We start from the raw sequence: 17,095 nt of genomic DNA on the forward strand, positions 1-17,095 counted from the left end.
AGGATCAAATGAGAGTATTTGTAAAGTGCTTAGAATAATACCTGGCACATAGTAGGACTTAATAAATGCTTGTTTCCTTCTTTCCTTCCTCTGAAAGGGCGTTGTGGGATCCCAACCTACCCAGACTAGACTTTGAAAACTGTACAGAAATGCTGATTTAAGATTTATTTTCTACCTTGCTAAAGCTATTAATCACCTCACTTGCTTTTTTAAAAAAAATTTCATTCCAAATTCTCTCCCTCCCTTTACTCCCTCCCCATTGACAAAGCAAGAAATGGAATACTCATTACACATATGAAGTCATATAAAACATCTCCCCATTAGCCATGTTCCGAGAGAGAGAGAGAGAGAGAGAGAGAGAGAGAGAGAGAGAGAGAAAGAGAGAGAGAGAAAGAGAGAGAAGAGAGAAAGATGGAGGGATGCTTCAATCTGTACTCTGAGCCCATAATTCTCTATCTGGAGATGGATAGCATTTTTCATGATGAGTCCTTTGGAGCTGTGGTGGATCACTGTATTGAGGAGTTTACTAGGTCTTTAACAGTTGATTATCTTTACAATGTTGCTGTTACTGTGTACATCATTTTCCTGGTTCTGCTCACTTCACTTTGTATCAGTTCATCTAAGTCTTCCCAGATTTTTCTGAAACCATCCCTTTCATCATTTCTTACAGCACAATTCACAAACCATTACTTGTTTTCCAAGTGATGGACATCCCCTCAATTTCCAATCCTTTGCCACCACAAAAAGAGCTGCTACAAATATTTTTGCACATTTGGGTCTTTTTCCTTTTTCTTTCATCTCCTTGGTGAATAGACCTAGTAGTGGTATTGCTGTCAAAGAACGCAGTTTTATAGGTTTATGGGAACAGTTCCAAAATGCTTTTAAAAATAGTTGGACATGGGGCAGCTAGGTGGCACAGTGGATAAAAGCATCAGCCCTGGATTCAGGAGGACCTGAGGCCTCAGACACTTGACATTTACTAACTGTGTGACCCTGGGTAAATCACTTAACCCTCATTGCCCCACCAAAAAAAAAAAAAAAAAAGTTGAACTAGTTCATAGTCACACCAATAGGTCAGTAGTGTACCTATTTTCTCATATCTTCTCCAGCATTTATTTTCCTTTTCTGTCATCTTAGTCGTTCTGATGGGTGTGCGGTGGTACCTCAGAGTTGTTTTAATATGCATTTCTCTAATTATTAGTGATTTAAAGCATTTTGTCATATGAATATTGATAGCTTTGATTTCTTCTTCCGAAAACTGCCTGTTCATATCCCTTGACCATTTATCAATTGGAGAATGGTTCATATTTTATAAATCTGACCCAGTTCTTTATATATTTGAGAAGTGAGACTTTTATCAGAGAAACTTGCTGTGAAGATTTTCCCCCTGGTTTCCTGTTTTTTCTTCTAATTTTGGCTACATTGGTTCAATTAGTTTCTTTATTGAATTTCTGGGGTTTTTGAAGTATACCACCATGCCATCTGCAAATAGGATAATTTGATCTTCTCTCCACTGATGCTTATACCTTTCATTCTGCTCATCTTCATCCTATAGCTAGAATTTCTAGAAATGTGTCAAATAATTAGTGGGGAGACAAATCTTTTCATTCTGTGGAATACTTCCAGGGACCTGGATATTCCATGACATGTTGCAGGCTTATTTATTGAGAACAATCAATCAGCAAGCACTAATAAGTGCCTATTGTGCCAGGTACTGAGATTACACATACAAATGTGAGGCAGGTCCTGCCCTCAAGGAGCTTACATTTTACTGGGGATTGGGGAATAAAATAGGATGGGCAATGACATGTTCATAAATAAGTAAGTATAAGAAATATACAAAGCAAATACAAAATAATTGGGGAGGGGCTGCCTAACAATTGAAGGGGAAAGGGGAAGGGGGGAAGGGAGTAGGGGGTAGGGTGGACAAGAAAGGCCTCTTCTAGGAGGTTTTACTTTCACTGAGCCTTGAAGGGAGCCAGAGGTTCCAAGAGGGAGACATAAGGAGGGAAAGCATTCCACACAGGAGTCCCTGAAAAGACACAGGTGGGAAACGATATGTCCTATGCAAGGAACAGAGAGTAGGCCAGTTGAGTTAGAATGTTAGAGTAAAGTGCAATCGGCCTGGTGGAAAGAGAAGCTGGTGCCACAGGGCAAAGTGCATTAAATGCCAGAGGAAATTCCTCAAATTCGTTTGAAAAATTGTGCAGAGGTAGAAGACGGTAGACCTCTGGGCATTATATGCTTGCCTTAGATAATGGAGAAAGAACAAAAAAGCAAGACAACTCCTAGAACAGATAAGTCACCTAGTCTAATTCCCTCATGCAATGCAGAGACAGAAGAAAAAGGTTCTAAGAAAAAAGAAGAGAAAGAAGCAAAGATGGACCTTGGAAACAATATCCCAGAACTCCGTATCAAATAATGGTTCAAGGCTGGACCTCAAACTCATGTGCTAGGCCCCTTAGGGATAACTAGAGTTCTAAATCTCTTTCTCCAGAGTAGCCACGCCTAGTAACCATAGGGATAACAAACCTTTCACAAATGATCTCTCAGCTAAAAAGAGGGAGAGGAGGTATCATTACTGACTATACAAAACTCAAGCACTCCTCAAACATCCTAGCTTACTAATTCTGGGACCTAAGCAAAAAGTTCTAGAATGGGCCCCCCTAGCCCTTTTGTAGGTAACAATAAAACACTTAACTAGGCCCTCTAAGAGGTAAAGCTTCAATCACCCAAGATATTGCCAGCTTTAGAGGTCTGGGATCTACTTCACATGAACAGGTGCTGTCATCCTGCAGGCTACTTCAGACTCATCAACCAGAACAAGCCCATCCAAGTCGAGGTGATCTCGCTGTCCTGGCTTCACAGGCTCTGAGTCCCTTTTCCTCTCCCAATAGGCAAACTTATAAACATGAACTCTTAGAGCTGTAAGGAACCTTACAAGTCCATCAAGTCCAGCGCACACAATGTCCCTGACAACTGTTTAGTCTCTAAGGCGGAACTCACTTCCTGCTTCCTGAATGGTGGTCTGTGCCACCCTTAGGCCAACACCAGGGAAGTAACTCTTTAAAAAAAAGAAAGCCTACATCAGCCAAGAAGGCTGCAACTTCCATCCAACACTCCAAGTTGTGTTGCTAATTTAAGACCTTCTTCCCACTACAATTTTCTCTCCCCAGACTAACCTTCCCAAGCTCTTCAAATCAATTCTTTTTTTTTTTTTTTTGGTGAGGCAATTGGGGTTAAGTGACTTGCCCAGGGTCACACAGCTAGTAAGTATTAAGTGTCTGAGGCCAGATTTGAACTCAGGTACTCCTGACTCCAGGCCAGTGCTCTATCCACTGCGCCACCTAGCTGCCCCTCTTCAAATCAATTCTTAAATAGCAAGTCCCCTCACCATCCTGGCTCACTCCTCTAGACAAGCTCTGGCTCAGCATGATAATACAGATAATGAGGATGATATTAACATTTATATAGTGCTTACTATGTGCCAAGCACAAATGATCTCATTTGATCCTCACAACAGCCCTTCGAGGTAAGTGATACTATCTCCATTTTTCAGATGAGGAAACTGAGGCAAACAGGGTTATGTGACTTGCCCAGGGTTACCCAGCTAGTAAGTGTCAGAGGCCACATTTGAACTCGGGCCTTCCTTATTCCAGGCCTGGAACTCATCCACTGGACCACTCAGTTGTCCCCAGATGTGGTAATGACCAGAGGTGTAATATTCTGTATATTATGTTTCTATTAATAAAGCCTAAGATCTCCTAAGAGGGACAGAGTACTGTCACGGATAGAGAACCAAGCTTAAAGCCAGGAGTACCTGGATTCAAGTCGGGCCTCTCACACATCATGATTGAATGACCTTGGGCAAGTCACTTAACCTTTCAGTGATCTAGGTAACTCTTGAAGATACAAGTTGCAGGAAAGGTTCTGCCTGACACTAGAAGCAGGGCTCCCCACAGCAATAATAGCAAAAGTCCAGTCCCTATCGCTAAGACATAGCAGCCAGGAGGGATGGGAGACTGAAGACCTGGCAGCAAGCCCTGTCTCAGACATCCAAAATGTACCCAAGGGGCGGCTAGGTGACGCAGTGGATATAAAGAACCGGCCTTGGATTCAGGAGTACCTGAGTTCAAATCTGGCCTCAGACACTTGACTTACTAGCTGTGTGACCCTGGGCAAGTCACTTAACCCCCATTGCCCAGCAAAACAACAACAACAAAAAAACCAAAAAAAACCAAAAACAAAATGTACCCAAGGGCAGCTCATGTAACCACTCGGCCCACCGGGCAACTTTCCACAAGTGTCAGAGACCAGGCACTTTCCTCACTGGGGTCTCCACACCCAGAGAATTAAATAAGTAAAGGTCACGTTAACACTTGTTTTTTCACAACACAAAGCTCTGACCGAGTTGGAAGTCTTTAAAGCTAGCCATTCATTCACTTGCTCAGGGTAATTTTTCCAAGGGTCACCTAATTTAAAACTAGAAGCTTTCCAGAGTGAACAGAGAGGCTGCATGGCATAGTGGGCAGACAGCTGGGCTTAAAGACCTGGGTTCAGCTTCCATGTCCAACCTTTAATGGCTTGTGACCTCTGGGAAGGCCCTAACTTCTGCATTTCTCAAGCAACTCCTTAAGGTCCCAGAAATCTCCCCTGTCATCTCCCCAGGACAGGAAGTTGGATATTCAAGCAAATAATAGGCAGTCAAGTTTAGTGGGTTTTAAATACTCATATGGAATCCTATTTATTAATTCTAGCAATTAACAAACACCTACTCAGTTCTAGCATTATTAAGGCTAGAAACACTATATGAATACCAAAGTCTTGAAAGGGTCTTTGCCCTCCAGCTGATATTCTACTGGCAATTTAAATTAGCCTGAAATTCCCATTCCCGACTGATCATTTGTGTCTTCCATTAAAGCCATTCTTACAGTAGCTTCCCAGGTACATTTACAGAGGCCTGGCCAAAGACTCACTTCCCCCTAAAGCCACCTAATTTCAGAAGGAGGGGAAACACATCCCTTCTTTCACAGAAGCTTTCTTATATTCCTCTTAGTGCTTTAATCACTAAGTCCTCTTTCCTACCTTCCAGGACAACCAATCCCACCCCCCAAAAAAGCCAGGCTGCTTTAGGATTCACTGAAATGTACTGAGATAAAACAAAGGAACAGAAATTGTCACGATTTTGTGGAGCTAGCTACCCAGAATTACAAACTGCTGAAGCTGAAGAACAGCCAACTTTTAAATGTATAAGAAAGGAATCCTCCTAAGGGCATGCAAATTACATTACACCCCGGAGATTCCAAACTAAACCTCAGCTTGGGAGAACTCGGCACATTACCAGCTTATCAAGTATCATAACCCAGGGAAAAGACACATTCCTAGATTCTCCAGGCAACTGACATTAATGTCCGCTCTCAGCCACACAGCAACTACCTGCTGGTCTAGCATGTAGAACTCAAGTTCACTGAAATCAGAAACATACTTTTTGGCCATTCACACCTGGTCTGAGGCCATGTGTCACATGATATGCCACCAGAGAGAATGAGTTTTACATCTGAGTCTAATGCATCCACAGATGGGTTTCCCATAAGGTCTGTACCATCCTGTAGCTTGGTTTGAGCCGGGGCACCTGTTTTCTTCTTTTAAGTCTGTCAGCAGAACAAACTGGCCAGGTTGCTGGACTTCTGATACATACACACACACAGAGGCAATCACAAAATCAAATCCAGTATTTTGAATCTACAAATATCATAAGAGGCAGGCATAGTGGAAAGGGTATAAGACTGGGAGTCAAAACACCTGAGTTCCAATCCCTGGATCTCACACTTACTAGTTGGTGTGACTATAGAAAAGTGTCTTAACCCCTCAGAGCCTCGGCTTCCTCTTCTGTAAAATGGGGGTAGCTATAAACAACCTACCTCACAGGGCTGCAAGGGCAATGTCTTGTATATCTTGAAGTACTATGTACATGTGAGTTATCCTTCAGTGTGTTCAACAGGTGCTATCAACACACATGGGATGGCACTACACAGAATAGTGAGTTCACTAACCCAGGTGCTATATTTTTTGGATAGCTAGAAAAATAGAAGAGCTGCAGAGTGCTAATTCAGATTTTATTTATATATTATTCTCTGCAAGCTTCACTGATCTACAGAAACAAAGGGTAGGGTGGACGGACAGCTACTGATTATGCAAGCTAATAGGTAGGGACAGGGTTATGACCTGAAATTTCACTATTATTGGGGACCTCAGGGTGAGTAAAACTCCCTCTACCTGTGCTCATGGGCACATTCTTTGTAACTTAAAGAGGTTGTTTGGAGAAGTGGGTTTCAAACTTATTTTGGTCCCACCCCTTTACAACTCCTAAAAATGACTGGACTCCCCCAAAGAACTTTTATTTACGTGGGGTACATCTATTATCATTATTATTATTTAGAAATTCAGAAATTTGGAACACAAAGTCAATTTGAAACACGAAGTTTAGAAAAAAAATCAATGTAAAAAGTGTTTTACATGTCACTTGGGGAAAATTCTAAAGAAAAAAGAAAAAAAGAAAAAAGAAAGAAATGAAATTAAGACACCTTACTATTATTATGAAAAGAGTTTGGAGCCGGGGATTCCCACGCTTCCATTAGAACTCACTTTGAGAGTCGGGGGCTTGGAGTACTGAGAGGAGTTAGGTCATCGTACATCCAGTAGGTGTCAGAAGAAACATTTGAACTCGGCTCTCCCCTTTCTATCTGCTACAGCAAACTTCCTTCCTCTCTAGCCTAAGTTGTTACAAAAGAACCGCAGAGAAAACAAAATTTCTCTAGCGGAAACCGTCACAAAAGAACTGCAGAGAAAACAAAATGTCTATTTTCCCCCAGTCGTTTCAATGTACTCCAGTCGCACCAAACTTTTTGTTACGGTTCTTCAGCACTAACGCAGGTGGACAGGACTTTCTTCTTTCCCCAGTTAAAGGAGAAAAGGAGGCACTACTCTACAACGAGCAACAACGGGCCGCCAGGGCTGGAAACTCGGCTGATCTACACACAAAAGACGCGTCTCGGTCTTCCCGTAAACACTCGTCAAAGCCACTAAGTGCTGCCCCGTGGGCTAAGTGGTTCCCATTCAGAACTTGGGCAAATTCGAAATCGCAGCTGTTACGGCTAAGTCCCTGCCAAACACAATCGCCGGCCCGCAGGAGAACGGCAAGCCAAGGCTACTCCTCTACGTATCCCTGAGAAAGAGAGTCCCCGAGTACCAAAAGCACAGGACAAGCAGAGGCATTTCAGAGGCGAAAGGACAGAGCTGCCATAGTGAAGGATAAAAAGGCGGGAAACTTGGAACTCAGGCTCGTGCGACTCTGCTTTAGTGACAGAGTGCTGCAGGGCTCCGCTCTCTACCTCCGGGAGCTGTTCTTTTCCTCCAGAGGCACAAGAAGAGGTCAGAGAGGACACCTCCTAAGAGGGAACCCCCGCCCCGGCCACTCCTTGTCCAGAGGAGGGGGACTCAGACACGTGGAGAAACGGAAGCCGGGTGGCTACAAAAGCAGCCCCCACCTGCTCCACTCGGGTCCCCGCGCCCGGCCTTTCGGCTCACAACAACAGTGCTTTGCTCGCCCTCAGTCCAGCCTTCGGGCGTGGACGGAAGCACCCGGGTACAGGGAGAGGAGGTCTGTCAACTCCTGTTGGAAAATAACGGAAAAGTAAAGATAAAAAGACCCCCATGCCGATACGAACTCACCACAATGGCTGCCGCTCCCGCTCCCGGCCCGGAAGTGAAGTTGCAAGCCAGATGCGCCTGCGCAACAGCGTGCCAGAGTCCTACGTCCGGCAGGAGGGAAGCAGCAGAGCCTGTAGCCGAAGCCGCTAAGTGGAGGGGTGGAGGGGGGGGAAGGTTTCCGATTGGTCCGGACGTCCTATTGGCTGCTTCTTCCATCGCTCTAGAGGGAAGGCTTCTCTAATTGGTGAAAAAAGTTAGCGGGTACTCGGGAGAAAAGAGGCCAGGAGTTGCCATGACAACGGGCAGAAGCTGAGCCCTCGGACTTCTTTTTTGCTTGAGGACAGATTCGAAGGCCCTAAAAGGGCTTGGATTCCCCATACCGCATCTCACGAACCGACTAATAAAGGAGGGAACCTCCGGAAAAAGCCGAGGAAGGCACAGGCACTCACATAGACCGCAGGCGGCAGGTAATGGAGATCCGTCCCCCTATTTCTTATGGCCTGACAACTGGCAACGGTCAGGGCCATTGGGCTAGGCGCCGGCTAGCAGTCTGGGAAATGGTTGAAGGGGCATCGCGACGACGAGAATTAGCCGGACCGGCCGAGGCCGCCCCCGCGAAAACCACCGAGGTCGAGATTTTTTTTTAAAGGGGGGGGGAGAAAGAAAAAAGGAAAGAGAGAAGGAAAGAAAGAAAGAAAGAAAGGGGGAAAGGGAAAAGGGGGAAAAAAGCCATCCCTCCCTCCCACCTCCCGATTCTGTGCTCGAGACAAATGTGATGAAGGGAGCCGGGTGCCGCCTGACTTACCGAACTGATTCGTCCTCTGATCCGTCTTGTCAGACTGGAATGGAGCCTGCTGGGGGTCCCCGGGGCCTGGCGCGGGGGATGGCGGGGAGTTTGGGCCTTTGGCAAAAGGCCAGCGGAACATCTTGGAGGTGTCTGCCCAGGTGCTGTGGCGCTGAGATGCTGAGGAGATTTTTCTGGGGTGGGGCCGGGAAAGAGGCGGTCCCAGAAGCCCTGTGGGGGCGGGGTCAAAATGGGGAAGGGAATGGGCCCCCCTGCCTCGGGGAGGGGAAAATGGAGGCGGTCTCATCCACAATGAGGGGGTATAACGAATGGGGGTATCCCAATCGCCTCTGGGGGAAAGGGTGCGATGGAAGTGGTCCCAATCACCCCGCGGGAGCGGGGAGACACGATAGGGGCGGTCCTAATTATTCTGGGGGGCGGAGCAAGGTGGGGGTGGCCCCAATAACCTTGTGTGGGTGTGGCACGATAGGAGCCGTCCCAATAGCCTTGTGGGGGCGGGGCGCAACGAAGGCTGTAATATTTAACCTCTGATCCCGGCAGCCTCGTGGGGGTAGGGCATGACGGGGACCGTTAACGGCTAGGCCAGTGCGGGAATAAGATGAGGCCTTCCAACAACCCTTTGGGGAAGGGCTACGTTGGGGGCGGTATCGGTCATCTGTGGGCGGAGCAGAATGGGGGCGGCCCCAATAGTCCTGTGGGGGCGGGACATGATGGAGAGCTCTGCAGGGACACAACGGGGGGCAATTCCGCTTAGACCTGTGAGGAGACATACCTGGGTGTCCCGAACCGTCCTTTAGGGAGGCAATACAATGGGGGCGCCTCACGTAGGCAGAGCACAATGAGGGAAGAACCAATTAACCTGTAGGGGCGGGGCATGGTGGGCGGTCCCAGCAGCCTCTTGGGTAGGAGGGGCAAAGTAAGTCAGGGCGAACCCAATTGCCCGGTAGGGGGCTACGTAAAGATGGAGGCGGTCCTGGTGGATCCGTGGGTTGGGGCAGAGAGTGAGGTTGTCTCTAGCACTCCCCTGTGGCAGTCGCCCCCCCCCCCCGCCCCCCGATCTTGGGAGGAAGCCAGAGCTGCAGATAGTAGGCAGCTATACATCTCAGGAACTGGAGTTCTAGACTCAAAGTCAGGAAACTGAATTATCCGAATTCAGCCCCTGACACTCAATAACTGTGTCACCCTGGGCAAGTCACTTAACTTTTTCCGGCCTCAGTTTCCTCCCCTGAAAAATGGTGACAATCTTAGGAAGATAAAACGAGTTAACATATGTAAAGAGCTTTGTGAACCTTAAAGCACTTGTATAGTGCTCGCTATTATAGTTGCCTCTAGCAAGTACTCAACAAACATACCCTCTTATTAGTTATCACATATTTGTTTTTTTTTTTAAATGGCAGGGCAATGAGGGTTAAGTGACTTGCCCAGAGTCACACAGCTAGTAAGTGTTAAGTGTCTGAGGCCGCATTTGAACTCAGGTCCTCCTGAATCCAGGGGGGGTGCTCTATCCACTGCGCCACCTAGCTGCCCCCAGTTATCACATATTTGGACTTAGAAATTCACGTTCCTGGGTTCTCAAATCCACGATTAAAGGATTCTTCCTCACATGACTCCAGGTTGACCCTCCAGTTGTCAAACTCTAGAAACACAACTAGACGAACTGTTACTGGTAACAATACAGAACAGAGATTCTTAGCTTTTTGTGTATCATCCCAGACTCCTTTGTAAGTCTGGTGAAGTCAGCTGGACCCTTTCTCAGAATGAGGTGGTTTTTTTTAAGGCTTAAAGAAACAGAATCACAAAGGAGACCAATTATATCAAAATCTGTTATAAAAATAAAAACAAACAAACAAAAACCAAGTTCACAGACCTCAGATTAAAAACATCTCTGGCATTTTTAGGCCACTAGGACCTGCTTTACCCAACGGCCTACAAGTTTGTGGACTTGAGAGAATAGGAAGAGCATTACTTTACAATGACCAAGCTTAGTTCAGAAAAAGAGATGAGAAAATACCTAAATCCCTTTGCAGTGGTGGTGGGTTTGGAATGTGAAACATTGTATAAGCTGTCAGCCCTAGATATATTGGTTAGTTTTGCTAAATTGTTCTTATCTATAATAAATGTGAAACTGTGTATATAAAAGTATATGCATATATAAACATCTTACTTTATGTTCCCAGACTTTTAAAGGTTTTCCAACCAAGACTCCACCCTATAGTCTGTATATCTGTTCAAAATGAAGAGGCCCTGAAAAGCCATGGAGGCTTGGACCTCCACATTTGTACAATGTACAATAAATACAGGCCTGGACATGCCCTCTTTTTACCCCACCCCCTCATCCCATCACACAGTTGTGATGTCAAAGTACAAGAGAATGAAGTAACTAGTTACAGCAGCGGCACCCTTTGGGGGTAGAGGAATGGTGACTGCACTGCTCAGCCTACCCGGCTCAGTTCATGCTGTGCATTGCTGGGGGCTGCCCTGTGACTATTAACTTGACCAAACATGAGTCTGGACTTTACCATGACTGGCTAGTGGTTGGAATGGATATCTTGGTATGTAGGCTGAATCAGAATGGGTATGGGTATTCCCACGCTTTGGAGAGCCCAGTATTTCACTGAGGTGAGAGGACCTTGCCCACTCGGGTGTTGTTGTTGTTCCTTCTCAAAGAGGACCCACGACATCGACATCTGGAGGGTGATGTCTTGATTGGCTAGTGAATTGGATTTAAGTGAGGCAGAGCTATACAAAGTCATGAGCCTCACTCTCTCCTCCGGAGCCAACTGGGTCCAGTGGCAAGATAGATGTCAGGATGACTGGAGATGGTCTTGATACAGTCGGAGACCTTGGCCTTTTTAAGCTATGGTCTCAGTTTGTCTAGATGGACTAGTTTGTCTCCTCAAAAGAATTCATCTGGGAGTGGGGAGATCCTCCGGGTTTGCGTGCTGCCCTCAGCACACTCCCAAGACAAATAGTACCAGAACTGGCTCTGTATACTAGCGACTTCCTCCATTAGCTCATGAGTGTCCTGCGAATTGTTCTTGTGGGTGAAAGAGAAGGAAAGCAGGATAGTACTGGCTGAGAATGGTTAACTGGAGGATAAGCTGAGTTAAGCCTGATTGACGGAGACTGTGGGATCTAACTCCCAGTAGAAGTCATTAGTCATTTGCAAGGGCCGAACAATGGTTTTGTCTTGATTTCCAGGGCTGGCCAAGAGGAATCAATCCCAAGAAACCAAAAGCTAGGGGCTTCTCCTACAGCTGCCCTATCACTCAGCCTAAAAGGGATCTGGGAGGGATTGTGACCCTCAGCAATAGGAACCCTGGTAGACTTAGGTTAGGAAAGTGCTAAGGGGATGCAAGAGAGGAGTAAGCTGAGGACCTCTGAGGGGAGAAGTAGCACTAGACATCACCCTAATTCCTGGAGGTGACACTGAGGCTAGATTTGAGAGGTACATCACCAGACTCCTTGGGTAGGGAGAGAATGGAAATCTAGTGCAATCTAATAAATCAGGGAGATTCCTTACTCCTAGTCACAGAAGAAGTGATTATAGTCTTCTCCAATGAGCTATGAGTACTTTGTGGGTCAAGGGGGGAAAGACCTTAATGAGGATGGATCTTCCCATACCAGCACCAGAAGTGGATAGTCTATGGATAGAAATCGGTTTTGCCTTTTACTTAAGCTATCTCCATCCCAAAGGGGCATATGAAACAGACTTTAGAAGCTTTAAGGGAAGTCTTTTTTTCTGGTGACCTATTGCCATACATAATTATTGACATTGCCCTTACAACCCTGTGAAGTAGATTGTTTATGGCTACCCCCACTGTACAGATGAGGAAACTGAGGCAAATTGGGTTAAGTGACTTGCCTAGGGTCCAAATCTAGTAGGTGTCTGAGATTGGATTTGAGCTCAGGTCTTCCTTACCCCAGGCAGGGTGCTCTATCCCCTGCAGCATAACCTAGCTGCCTCAACTGGCCAGGTTGCTGCTAGTAAATGCAAATGATCAGGAGTCGTTTTCTAACCTTAACCTAGCTGTTTTGCTCTGGTGACAAGCTTAAAAAAGAAAACAGGTGCTCAGCTCAAACCAGCTATATGGGCATAGACTTTATAGGAAATGCCTCTGGGGATACATTAGACTCAGACATTAGGTAAAATACATTTTCTCTGGTGATGCATAATTTTTAATATATTTTTTCAATCATCATAAATCTACCTTTTTTGCTTCCTGCCCCCACCAAGAATGAAAGAAAAACAAAAGTCTTGTTACAAATTACATGTTGTCAAGCAAAACATATTTCCACACTGGCCATGTGCAAAAAAAAAAATTCGTTTCATTCTGACTCTTGAGTCCTTTACTTCTTGGGGGGGGGGCAGGGAAATGAGGGTTAAGTGACTTGCTCAGGGTCACACAGCTATTAAGTATCTGAGGTGGGATTTGAATTCAGGTCCTCCTGAATCTAGGGCTGGTGCTTTATCCACTGTGCCACCTAGCTGCCCCCCTCCCACAGTCCTTTAATTCTTTTATCAGGAAGTGGGTAGCATGTTTCATTATCTGTCTTCTGGTCATTACACTGATCAGAGTTCTAATTCTTTCAAAGTCAGTTGTCTTTACCACGTCTTTGTTTTTTTTTGTTTTTTTTTGTTTTTTTAGTGAGGCAATTGGGGTTAAGCGACTTGCCCAGGGTCACACAGCTAGTAAGTGTTAAGTGTCTGAGGCCGGATTTGAACTCAGGTCCTCCTGAATCCAGGGCCGGTGCTCTATCCACTGCGCCACTTAGCTGCCCCACCACATGTCTTTGTACACATTATTCTTCTAGTTCTGTTCACTTTACTTTGTATCAGTTCATAGAAGTCTTCCCAGGTTTCTCTGAAACCATCCCCTTCATCATTTCTTACAGCACAATAGCATTCGATCACATCTATATACTATAACTTGTTCAGCTATACCCTAATTAATAGGCACCTCCTCAGATTCCCATACTTTACTATCTCTAAAAGAGCCATAGGGGCAGCTAGGTGGCACAGTGGATAAAACACTAGCCCTGGATTCAGGAGGACCTGAGTTCAAATCTGGTCTCAAATACTTGACACTTATTGCTGTGTGACCCTGGGCAATTCACTTAACCCTCATTGCCCTGCCAAAACAAAACAAAAAGAGCCATAAATATTTTTGTACATCCTTAGGCTTGGTTTTGCCTAGGACTAATCCTTCCTTTCCCACCTTTCCCTTCTCCCCTTCTATTTCCCTGTTGAGTGAAATGTATTTTTGTACCCAATCTGTGTGTTCTTCTTTCCCTTACCCAGTTCAGATGAGAGTAGTGTGTAACTTAAATTTCTAAATGTAGGTTCTAATCTGTTCCCCCAGTTTTGGGGGGAAACTGACTGAAATCACTGATAAACAAGTTTAGGTTTTTAAGAGTTTATTGAAAGATAGTAAAAGAAAGAGAAAGATTGAGAACAGAATTCCTATAATCTGGATTTCCTAACTCCCCTGTGATGTCCTCTGCCGCCACCTCGATGTCTCACAGTCCAAAGAGAGCAAGCTCCCTGCACAGGGTAAGCTTCCTCCTTCCTGTCCCCTCCCAGAAATGGGAGGCTCCTCAAGCCGATTGGTTGACTGGGTCAGAAGGCGGTCAAAGTTCAAAGCCCTCAGCTTCTGAGAACCACGCTTTCTTAAGTACTCTTAAGTACCAGCCAGATGTGCTTACAATCTAGTAAGTGGTCAACAGTAAATCCCCTTATCTAATTCAATCAGTTTAAATCTCCTGGTGGGTCCCTGAGTATCTGCTAAATCCATTATCTTAACACTGTAGAGTTCAAGTGTCAGCCAGCTCTCCCACCCCCTCCTCCTTGTTTGTATAGATATCTACTTGCACACTCAGATTATGTGAGAAAAATTTCCCTGGCATTTCTTTTCTTTTCCCCAAGTGTATTCCTCTTCCTCTCCCTTTCTGATCTTCTATTAAGATCATCAAGACGTAACAGAACTACTCCAAAGCCTTCTGTCTAATTAGATTCTCTGACCCCAGATAATGATAAGGTTTGTAGGGGACACATATATCATCTCCCCCATATTAGAATGTATGCAGTTTATCCTCATCTAGTCCTTTATCATTGTTCCTTTGTGTTTACCTTTTAAATATTTCTCTTAACTCCTTTGTTTGAACTTCGAAATTGCAACACAGCTCTGGTCTTTTAATAAGGAATGTTTCATTAAAGGTTCATTTCCCCCCCTCCCCATTATTCTTTCCTCTGTAGAATCATACTGAGTTTTTCTGGGTTAGTGATTCTTGGCCATAAGCCTATATCCTTTGCCTTCTGGAAAATAGCATTCCAAGATCTCCATTCCTTTATAATGATTACTGAAAAATTGTGTGTGATTCTTACTGGGGCTTGTTGGTACTTAGCTCCTTGGCTGCTTTCAATATTTTTTCTTAGAACTAGAAACTCTAGATTTTGGCCTTAATGTTTCTGGGGGTTTTCATTGTGGAATTTCTTTCAAGGAGGGGTGACCAGTGAATTCTCTCTGGTTCTAAGAGATCTGGGCAGTTTTCTTTTAAGATTTCTTGAAATCTAGGCTCTTGTTTTGGTCAGGCACTCAAGTAGTCTGTTGATTCTTAATTTTTTTTCCCTTTGATCTGTTTTCCAGGTCAGTTGCTTTTGGTATGAGATACCTTAATGTTTTCTTCTATGTTTTTAATCTTTTGATTATATATAAATATGTGTGTGTGTATATATATATTTTGAACTCAGGTCCTCCTGAATCCAGGGCCAGTGCTTTATCCACTGTGCCACCTAGCTGCTCCTATTCCTTGGTTTTTATACCTGAGGAGATTCCGGACAGATCATTCCCTTGTTCTGCCTTGTCAATTTCCCTATCAAATATCCTAGTTCTACACAGACCAAGACCAGAAGTTCAGAGCCCTCAGGGGCTTCTTCATTGTTGAACTCCAAGCCCTAGGGTTACAGGAACAGCCCATGGCTGAAGGCTGTCCATTCCTCTTACTCTGTGTGTGTGTGTGTGTGTGTGTGTGTGTGTGTGTGTGTGTGTGTGTGTGAGAGAGAGAGAGAGAGAGAGAGAGAGAGAGAGAGAGAGAGAGAGAGAGAGAGAGAGAGAGAGAGGGAGAGAGAGGGAGGGAGGGAGGGAGGGAGGGAGAGAGAGACAGACAGACAGACATTGATTTTGTGTGGACTTCCTTGGAGGTGGGTCTCCCTCTGTGTTCTTTGGCACAGATTGAGTGAAAGTGGCATGTGGTTCCCCACTCCTAGATCTACCTCAAGGTGCCTAAATATATATATATACACACACACATATATATGTATGTATGTATAGGTATAGGTATAGGTATAGGTATAGGTATATATGTATATATATACATATATATTTTTTTCTTGTTTTCTCACAGAGCCATTGGCTTCTATTTTGTCCATTTTAATTTTCAGGGAGTTTGTGGGTTGGTCAAGGTTTTGTGCCAAGATATTAATTCCTTTTCCAATTCTTTCTTCCATAGCTCTCATTTATTTTCCAATTTTTTCTTCTAGCACTCTCATTTTATTGACAATGACATTTTTCACTCTTTTAAAAAAAACCTCTTGGTTCATATCTTCCAGGAATTCTATTGAATTTGTGCCCAAGCTGTTTTAATTTGAGGTTTTGCTTGTTAATATTTTGGAGTTATTTTCTTCTTCTGGATTTGTGTTTTGAGTGTTCCTGTCACCATAATATTTTTTATAGTGAGATTCTTTTTTTGTTTGCCTATTTGTCCAGCCTACTTCCTAACTTCAGACTTGATGTTAGGACTGGGCTCTTTGTATTTCTGTAGTAAAGGTCTGGGCTGGTCCTGTTGCTGCTTTCTTGGAGGTATTAAGTATTATGTTGTTCTATGATCTCAGGGACAGCTCAGGCTTGGGACCTGCAAGCTTTCAATGCTCACAAAATGGTCTTATCCAGGGCAAAATCTGATTGCTGTACTCTTGGTCTGAATTCTGCAAGTTCCTAAGCAGAGTTTGGGTCTGAGTAACAATAGACTACTATTGGAATCTGCCACTATCAGCCAGCTGAGAAACTCTGATGGTTTGGAGCGACAGAATTGTAGACTCATCTTTGGTTTGGGATATGGCCTTAACTGGTAGACCAGCTGTGAGTGGCCAAAAAGCATGTCTCTGATTCCAGTGAACTTTGGTTCTAAATTTTACCAGCTTGCCAGTTGATGGCGAACCTCTTCTCAGCTAAACTCCTTTTAAAAAATCTATATGTTTACTACCTCCACTTCCTTTCTTCTCACTCTTGTTGTTGTTGTTTTGTGGGGCAATGAGGGTTAATTGACTTGCCCAGGGTCACACAGCTAGCAAGTGTCTGAGGTGGGGTTTGAACTCAGGTCCTCCTGAATCCAGGGCCGGTGCTTTATCCACTGCACCACCTAGCTGCCCCCCTCCCTTTCTTCTCACTCATAAATCCTCTGTGCTTTCGATCTCATCATTCAACTAAAACTACCCTCTCTGAAGTTATCAGTGACCTCTTCATTGCTAGATTTAGTGGTATTTTCTCAATTCTTATCCTTCTTGACTTCTCTAAAACCTCT

General features: G+C 44.7%; 2 protein-coding genes across 4 annotated transcripts in view; one reads left to right on the top strand and one right to left on the bottom strand.

Moving 5' to 3' along the window:
* NUP62 (nucleoporin 62) overlaps positions 1–9,302 on the bottom strand; it is a 68,230-nt gene extending 58,928 nt beyond the window's left edge. The window contains exons 1-2 of one of the 3 annotated variants that reach the window (XM_043974738.1): positions 9,288–9,302; positions 8,516–8,674 (exon numbers count right to left, since the gene is read on the bottom strand). In XM_043974738.1, coding sequence (XP_043830673.1) covers positions 8,516–8,636 — 121 coding nt within the window. In that variant the 5' untranslated portion in view covers positions 8,637–8,674; positions 9,288–9,302. Of the gene's footprint in view, positions 1–7,727; positions 7,753–8,515; positions 8,902–9,287 lie in introns of those variants that run through there. The other 2 variants (XM_043974737.1, XM_043974739.1) reach the window with 2 other exon arrangements.
* Positions 8,008–17,095, top strand: part of DNAAF6 (dynein axonemal assembly factor 6) — an 87,217-nt gene continuing 78,129 nt past the window's right edge. Inside the window, exon 1 of the mRNA XM_043974740.1 lies at positions 8,008–8,177. The gene's annotated coding sequence lies outside the window, so the exon portion shown is untranslated. The remainder of the gene's footprint in view (positions 8,178–17,095) is intronic.

This window comes from Dromiciops gliroides, chromosome X, assembly GCF_019393635.1.
Source record: "Dromiciops gliroides isolate mDroGli1 chromosome X, mDroGli1.pri, whole genome shotgun sequence".
Lineage (NCBI taxonomy): Eukaryota > Metazoa > Chordata > Mammalia > Microbiotheria > Microbiotheriidae > Dromiciops > Dromiciops gliroides.